The sequence below is a fragment of the Daktulosphaira vitifoliae genome, unplaced genomic scaffold (assembly GCF_025091365.1).
Source record: "Daktulosphaira vitifoliae isolate Bord-2020 unplaced genomic scaffold, ASM2509136v1 Scaffold_4, whole genome shotgun sequence".
Classification (NCBI taxonomy): domain Eukaryota; kingdom Metazoa; phylum Arthropoda; class Insecta; order Hemiptera; family Phylloxeridae; genus Daktulosphaira; species Daktulosphaira vitifoliae.
This window is the reverse complement of record NW_026099575.1, coordinates 10,220,258-10,229,423: the sequence shown is the minus strand read 5'-3', so window position 1 is coordinate 10,229,423 and position 9,166 is coordinate 10,220,258. Positions and strand designations below refer to the sequence as shown.

At 26.9% G+C, this 9,166-nt stretch overlaps 1 protein-coding gene and 1 long non-coding RNA gene across 12 annotated transcripts; one reads left to right on the top strand and one right to left on the bottom strand.

Annotated features, from left to right (window-relative positions):
* Positions 1-822: 822 nt before the first annotated feature.
* On the bottom strand, positions 823-1,831 carry LOC126904159 (uncharacterized). The gene is made up of 2 exons (XM_050682918.1): positions 1,099-1,831; positions 823-1,001 (listed from the first exon to the last, which is right to left on the bottom strand). The coding sequence occupies exons 1-2, from the start codon at positions 1,769-1,771 to the stop codon at positions 823-825; spliced, it is 852 nt and encodes a 283-aa protein (XP_050538875.1). The 5' UTR covers positions 1,772-1,831.
* Positions 1,832-3,334: 1,503 nt separating this feature from the next.
* LOC126904163 (uncharacterized) lies at positions 3,335-8,959 on the top strand. 11 transcript variants are annotated; one of them, XR_007703678.1, is made up of 7 exons: positions 3,335-3,840; positions 3,895-5,757; positions 5,844-6,023; positions 6,096-6,407; positions 6,497-6,583; positions 6,876-7,135; positions 7,906-8,959. It is a non-coding gene; the product is annotated as an uncharacterized LOC126904163 (long non-coding RNA). The 11 variants fall into 11 exon arrangements; XR_007703682.1 differs by having other exon boundaries at positions 3,335-4,028; positions 4,253-5,757; XR_007703685.1 differs by having other exon boundaries at positions 3,337-5,757; positions 7,906-8,541; positions 8,684-8,959.
* The last annotated feature ends 207 nt before the right edge of the window (positions 8,960-9,166 follow it).

Below are 9,166 nucleotides of genomic sequence, written 5' to 3'. Positions count from 1 at the left end.
TAATTTAAGGATGTATGGAATCATCAGGATCGGTTGGCAAGACTACTAATTTATCAACAGGGCGCACAAGTGTACCCTGGTGGGTTTGAACGCGCACTACACGTACAATTTTATCGGGTCCTGCCCTTAATGCCGTTATTCTACCTAAGTGCCACATCAATGGGGGACACGAGTTATCTTTACTAATGACCATGGCGCCTACGAGACCATTTGGTTGATCAGTTAACCATTTAGCTCTTTGTTGTACAGTGGACAAGTATTCCGATGACCAACTATGCCAGAAAGCCTGATGACAGTTGTCCAGTAATTTCCTGCACTCAACTAAAGAACATGGTGCGTCGAGTTCAGTATGCGGCGGAACAGCAAGCAACGATTGTCCTATAAGAAAGTGCCCTGGTGTGAGGCAATCAAGATCATGCGGATCAGTGGAACTGGGGACAAGAGGCCGAGAATTTAGAACGCTCTCTATTCGGTAAATGACGGTGGTGAATTCTTTATATGTTAACATATGAGCACCCATTACGCGTATTAATAATTGCTTTGTTGAGCCAAAGGCGCATTCAAATGCCATTCACACATGTTAGTCACTGAACTTTAACAGTAAAAGGTATAACGCTGAGATTTTTAAAATATAGGACATTTTATTTTAGGTTTATAGTATTAAATATTATTTATATTAAAAAATATAATAAAATTTAATAATTTAAAATATTTTATTTTCAATTATCAAAGATAATTACAATATTATTATTAATCATTCGAAAATCATATTATGTTTTATTTTTTATTCAAATATAGATAAAAGTTTACTTTTTATAATGTTTATCTTCCATATAACTGTATCCGATTGTTTATGACAAAAAGAGTATCTGGATCATACTTAAAACCGTAAGTATTGTTAATTTCAATAAGTTTATTAATATTTGTTTTATATATTTCTTGAATGTGTTTAAGTTGTTCTTCTAATGGGATATTATTTTCACACCAACTAGCATAAAGAGGTTCTGCTGGATTTTCTATACAAAAGTAGTTAATCTTTTGAGTATGCCATTCAAAAGCACTTCGAATNATTATTTTCACACCAACTAGCATAAAGAGGTTGTGCTGGATTTTCTATACAAAAGTAGTTAATCTTTTGAGTATGCCATTCAAAAGCACTTCGAATTGCGAATATTGTTATTTCAAGAGATTTTTCAAAACTGTTTGATGTTGTAAGATCTTTTAGTGTTTCTAAATCACTCAAACAATTTAAAATAACATGAATTCTATTAAAAAGAGTGTCATATACATTTTGAATGGGTAATTGAACTATTGTAAAAAAATAGAATAATGAATTTTTCATCCTTCTAATTTCTTTGTAAAAGATTTGACAACTTTTAGCCAAACATTGTAGACATATATTTTTCAAATCATCATTGCATTTTTTTTGACAGAAATCCCAGAAATATAACGTTAATTCGATAGGAGCTTTTAGATCAATAGCATAGTGAATGCCCAATAACAAATGTAATTGCCATACTCTATCGTAAAAATTCTCTTTTTTAATAATATTAGGGACCGAATCAGATGGGAATATTGTACTTAATTCAAATTCTTGTCTTATACGATCAAAATTCTTACCCTTGTATGTAAATGTATTAACAGGCGTTGTAAATTGTGTCCAGCCTGGCTGTTGCACCAAAGTATTTAATACAGAAACGTATGTCATTGTTACTCTCAAATTAGTAGAACCATATATACAGAGTGAAGAAAATAAAATTAGTTGAAACATTTTAGAAAAGTGATTATTCTTGATCAATACGATTACAGAGAAAAAATGTCTTCTTTTTTAGACTAGTAAATGAGTACTCTTCCATTTGTTTAATATAAAAANATGAATATAGGTGGAGGTAGACTTTTTTTGTTAGTGATATTTTCTTCATTTTGTTCATTAGTGCTGTCCATGGGAACGTTTTCAGTCGCAGGAGAGATTGGTGTGTATCTGTTTTGAGAGATGAATATATCGTATCAAATTTTTTTGGTTGGGGTGAGACGCTATTAGGCGATCTGATGCGTTTATTTTTATCGACTGTTTGCCAGTCATTTTCGCTGTCCGAGAATTCAAAGAGCGATTTATCGGTAGACTGGGAAAATGTTGATTTAGATAAGACTAACGGTGAAATAGTTTTTTTTTTGTAGTATTCTTAGTTGAATGATTTGGTTAAGTTGTTGGGATAATTATAGTAGATAAGATGTTCGAGTAATTGACCTCGAACCGTCGGCAGCCGTACCGACAGCGGCGGCCGTTTGTTTTGTAGTAAGTTGTGAAACTGGTTTATTTTAGTGAGCGGTGTGTTGTGATAGGAAATAATTGCATAATACCTGATTTATGTAGTGCAGACTCGTCTGTACGCTATCGATAGCTATAAATGCCGTTCGCTCGGAAGTAACAAACGTATTCTTCAGTTGGGAGTCGAACACGAACTGGAAAAAATATTTAAAATAAAAACATCGTTTTGAAATTTTTGAATGCTTGTTGATTAACAAGCACTATACCTCTCGAAGGTTATAGTAAGAGCACAATTCAATTAATTGTATTTCAGTATTCAAGGAGCGCAATTTTAATAATTTTCTAGGGACACGACTTAAGTTGTGGTTCTGGAAAATTAATTAATACAATTCAATACATCATAATGATGTAATTTTTTGTCATGACAAGATGTTACCCAAGAAAATCGGGCAATAAAGCTACCAGCTTTTCCACATTGTGTTGATAAATCTATAGTTAAATAATTATATAATTATCGCTTGATATTAATAAACGATTGTAAATTTCATTCATGTTATTATACTAGATATACCTAGCCTTCATAAATTGTAGAATAAATAAATATATTTGTTGTTCTACGATCGTAGTTTCGACTCGTTTAAAAATATATATTTGATAACATGTTATCAAATATATAATTTCAGGTAGCTGCAGCTATTCGAAATTATCTTGTTGTAAAAGAAGACGACCACAGTTATATATATTGTTTGGCTTTTTAAACCGGGGTCTATTTAACCGCGATGACAACAAAATAAAGTTTGTGAGCATATGTCGGTTATTAAGCGTTGCCATTGTTTATTTATAGTTGATCTTCTATTTCTTTCTATCGTCCTATTTCGAATCTGCTAGTTTCGTATATATTTTTTGTCAAACGCATTGTGAACTGTTTTGTACAATTGTACATGGTTTTGGTAATTGTCTTTGAAACGCAAAACTTATATTTTTTGTATTAGTGAGTTTTATTATATATAGTATATTTATAATTATTAAATTGATTGTATAATTATTATTAATGATAAATTAAATTAGATTACTAGTTTATCAAAATCTGTATAAATATAATATAATTTAATTTATATTATGTCTATCTGAGTAAAGAGTAGTTGTTCTATAAGAAGAAAAATAAATAATAGTCTTGATAGTATTAATTTATGCCAAGTCAAATCGAGTTATAATTCCACCAATTATCATGATTTAACTCAGCCTGCTCCTAGCTCTGGTGTATCAACAAATTTAATGGTTTCTTAGTTACTACACCCATTTCATTTGATAAAACTGACATTTTAAAATCTAAAGAACATATTAATACTATCCAAAAACTTGAAAATTCATTTAATGATGAACTAGCTCATTGAGCAGTTCATTATAACATACCTTTAAATGCTGTTAATGGTTTACTTTTGGTGCTAAAAAGTCATAAATGCTTTTCCTCATTGTCCAAAGATAGTATAACCTTGTTAGGGACATCTGGTAATCCATATTTGAATAAGAATTGTAAAGCCTGGGATATATCACCATTTATTTTGCCAAAGGTATAAAATTAAATTATGATGATAGTTTAGTTAATAACAGTATTTTAAAATTAGTTGTAGATATTGATGGTTTACCCTTGGCACATTTTAGCAAAAGTCAATTCTGGCCCATATTAGCTTATATTAGAAATCATAATGTAAAAAAAGTGTTTCCTATTGGCTTGTATCATGGAAATACTAAGCCTAAAGTAAGTGATTATTTTTTGATAGATTTTGATAATGAAGCTGTGCATTTAACCAATAATGGATTAAACATCAATAATAAACATTTTATTATTAAATTTGATATCTTTTGCTTAGATGCACCTGCTAAAAGTTTTATTTTAAAAATTAAAAGCCATAGTGGTTTTAATTTGTGTACTCATCTAATTGAAGGTGATTATTTAAACAATCGTGTGTGTTTTCCATATAGTACCACCAAATCAACACTAAGAAATAATTATGAATATCGAAATGTAGTACACGAAGAATTTCATACATCTTCTACATCCATTTTAGCTGAAATCTCCAACATTGAAATAACTCGATTCTTTATATTGGATTATATGCATCTTACTAATTTAGGAGTAATGTGTAAATTGATTTTATTTTGGGTTTTGAAAGGCCCATCAACTGTACGATTACCAGCAAGAAATATTAATGAAATTCTTTCACGATTGTTGCATGTTAAAAAATAAGTACCTGTAGAGTTTCCTAGAAAGCCTTGAGAAATTTAAGGTATTTTACAGTGGAAAGCTACTGAACTACGTTTTTTTTTAATTTATGCTGGACCTTTTGTCTTAAAAAATATAATTTCAATGGATTGCTATTTTAATTTTGTCACTTAATGTTGCCATGATAATTTTGCTAAGTCCAAATAAAAAAAAAACTACACAGAATATGCTCAAGAACTCTTGAACTATTTTGTTAAATCATTTGATAAAATTTATGGTAACTTCAATGTGTCTCATAATGTTCATGGACTTTTACATTTGATTGATGATTATAACAATTAATGAATACAGTTGTTATCCATTTGAAAATTTTATGAAAGAATTTAAGTCAGTACTCAGAAAATGTGAAAAACCATTGCAGCAATTTATCCGTAGATATGAGGAGCAATGCAATAATGTAAAGAAAAATTTAGGTAGTCCTATTCAGGTGATAAATTTTATAAAAAAAAATTATTAAATGTTTAAATTTTGCGTGTCAAAAGGTTAGTAATAAATTAATCTCTGTCATGTCGGTAAATATTTTATTGATATAAGTCCAGCTTACTCTGAACCTCTTTTGTGTACTCTACTGGATATTTATAAAATAAATAATATTTCTGAAAATTATATCGTAGTTGAGGAAAATATAATAAAATGTAAAATGATGGTAATTACTGTAGCTGACAAAACAATTGCTATTCCAGTAATTCATACAATCATGTAATGATGTATAATGTACAACACAATGGATTTTTATATATTGTGAATAAATTATTTAAATTAATTTATTATATTTATTTTGTTTTTTCAGGTAGAATAATTTTTTATTTACTACACATTTATTTATATTAATATATATAATTGTGTATTATTTATATTATGTAAATTAAAGCAATCAAAAATATTTTTCTAAGTATATAATGATTATTTTATACATAAAATAATCATTATATTATAAGATTTTATAATCGGATGATGATTGATAATCAGTTAGTGTATATAATTTATCATGTGTTATAAAGTTCATCTTAAAAATTATAGTTAGCTAAATAATGTGGCAACACTGTCGAAGCAGTTCCAAGTACTTGGCTCAACAAAGTTACAAATGAATGTCCTTGGCCTAATAAAACAATTAATTCTACAAAAGCAATACAAAATCGTACACTACCTAATAGTTCAGATTTTTACTATTTAAAGGCTAGACAAATTGGTTCTGCTACTTATGGTATAACAAAATTTCAAAGTTAAAAGGATCGTTTACTTAATTTTTCCTGTCTTCATATCTTTTTTTAATATAATAATATTTTACAGACTCTTATGAATAAGCAAAAAGCAAAGAAAAAATAGCACAAGAATCTTCAGATTTATCAGAAATTGAAAATATGAAAGAAACGAGAAAAAACAGAGCTAGAAAAGAATTTTCTCCTTTTCCTAAAAAGGCTCAAGATAAACCAAAAATAAAATCTCACCTTCAACTTCCTAAATCGTTTAGTAAATTCAATTTAATATTATAAATTGTTAAAACAAAAATATTGAACACATGTTTATTTATCATTTTAACAGAGAACATGGTTGTTGCTGAAAATTCAAGTAATCATATAGAATATGATCATGTTTCTGATGATGACAGTATAAAAGACCCAGATTCTAAATTTAGTTGTAACATAATAAATTCTTATTACTACCTGTTATATTATATTTATTTATTTTTATTTAGACCTTAGTCCTTGGAATCTATAAATTTTCCTATAGAAACAGAGCTCGTTACAGACACGTTGAATTATAATTCAGTAGATCCTAATAAATATACATCATCAAAGAAAAATTTCCAACCATCTAGACAGAAGAAAGTAAAAGTACCATCTGATAATGAAGGTAAAAATTATTTTAATAAATCTTGTCTTGCTACTATAAAATAAGGTTTTGTGTTGAATCTTTTTAAAAAATTGAAAAATGTATTGCAGGGTCATTTTCTGTGGCCAATACAGATTATTCTCTTCTCATGCTGAGCTCTAACAGAAGTGGTTGTTCTAAGGGATTATCTATCGCTGGTAAATATTAATTCTTAAAGTTAATCTATAGTTAATAACTATAATTATGAAACTAGTTAATTAAATTTGGAAAAAAATATATTATCAAATTATATAATTTTACTGCTGTAGTATATATATATATATATATATGTTATAATGTAATTATTATAATAATATTGATACATAAAATATGTAATGAAAATAACATTACATATTATTATTTTAGGAGAAATCTGCTGAATTAAATTTTAATGATCTGTATATATAATAAAATATAATATATATATAATAATAAATGATAAAATTTTAGATTTTCAGAAACATGTTGTTGCAGCTTTGACACATATTAAGTTTGATGTTAATTTATTGACTTCTACCCAACAAATTATTAGTGCTAATATTGAAGCTATTATGGCACATACAAATTATAGTAGAAATGATCTTCCAATCAACCTAAATTATAATGATGTTGATGTCAATGACATATTTCCAATCAATACTCAGGAAGATCTTGAAACATTTGAATTTAAGCTAAAGATAAATGAAAATTACTTCAAAAGCATGCTTGGAGTAAAATAACTTATTTTGCTTAACGTATTATGGATACATAAATTAATGCCTTTAAAATGACAAGATTTTATAACAAAACTAGTAGTTCCATTTTATATTAATTGATGTATAATAGTTAATATTATTATTACACAACGAAATTAACAAACTGTTATTTATAATAGTGTTAAAAAAAATTTTCATGAATTTACTAAAGCAATATTTAGTTATTGTAAAATACAGGACAATTCTGATATTTAATGAACCAAAAAGCAGATTTATTCCATATTATGATATTTATTGGTTTCTTTTATTTATCAATTATTATTAATTAAATATTTATTAATTTATAATTCATCAAGCATCTTATAATGTATAGCTTTTTTTAAAAAATCCTATCATTAATCAAAGTTTTGAGAGGGTACAAAATTACCATAACAAATGTTATCTTTTCAGTGTTTGATAATTTTCCAAAAAACCAGACTTTTATAAACCTACTTCTTTAAATAAAATTATAGCTAATACAATGTACTTTTAGATGAAAAAAAACTACAAAATCTTGATTTCTAGGTGCTGCTGTCCTATTGAGCATTAAAACAAAAAATGGTTTCATGAAAGTTAGTTTAATCACTGTTAGATATCAATCAATATATTTTATTTATAAAATGAGAGATTATTATAAAAATCTAAAAATGCCTCAACTCAATTTTGCAAAATCCCAATTATGCCTTTTTTTTTTTTTTAATTAAATATATCATATATTAACAAAAATAAAATTTTTGTTTTTCTAGATAAAAAAATTATTGTTGCTCACAACTGCCAAAATCTTGGAAAATCAGTGAGCCGTATTATGACAAAAATGTTTCATGATTCAGTATTAGTTCATTTCTCAACTTATAATTATAGCGTATAGATGCTGATATTTTGAAATGGTAAATTCGTTTGACATTGATATAACAATACATTATATTTGACTACTTATGCTAGTGGACGTATATTCGGTATTCACCCTATGTCTGGCAATTAGACAAATAATTGGAACCAGGCTTAACATATAATTTTTTAAAATAAAATATGTATTTTGGTAAACAAATAAAATGAAGTCTAAAAAGGCATTTAAAAGCGCGCGTACTCATTTTTTAAAAATACGGTCATTAATCGCTCTATATAAAACACCCCCATATTTAAATTGAACCATGTTTACCACGACTAAAAATATTTGAAGAAGAACAAAAGAAAATTGATGTCCTAGTATTAACTCTAAAGTAATTTCAGAGATAAGATGGGCAAGTCAGAAACGTGCAGTGGACTTGGTGTACATAAACTTGCCAGAAATTGTTAACTCATTACAGCGAATTGCTGATAGAGAACTTCTCAATACAAAATTAAATATTATTTCAGAATAACAAGAATTGCTTTTTCAAATGGTGAATTTTAAATTTAGTTTTATGGAAAAATATACTTGGAAAATCAAATATTTTATCAAATTAGTTACAAAATTCTAAAATTGATATAATAACTGCACATGATATGGTTTCAACATGTTTTTTTAGATATTTCATCTTTCAGAAATGAGGAACATATTTTAAAAATAAAATGTAGTGCAAATGAATCGTGTGAACAGTTTGGAGACAAAAATGACTTTGAGCAAGAACGTATCAAATTTGGATATATTGAGTATTGAGATCATTATAGAACAAAAAATTAACTTTAATAATGTAATAAATACATTTACTTTACTACTGGAAAAGCGCAGAAAAATTATGTAGAGTTCTATGCTTTTACAATATTTATTTTCTTTTTCTTTTATTTTTGTATATTATGATAAAAATAAAACTTAATTCAGGTGTAAATTATTTTTGTATTGGATTAGAATTTAAAATAATATCCTATTGCGGAAATGAAAGCAGTCATTGAAAACTAAAATTAAATGAATTTACTGTAACTATAAATTTTAAAACTAAAATGTTTGAAAATCTACTTAAAATTAATTAAATATTTCTAGTAATTTTTTTAATTGAATATCAATTTGAATGTAACAAATAAAAGTAA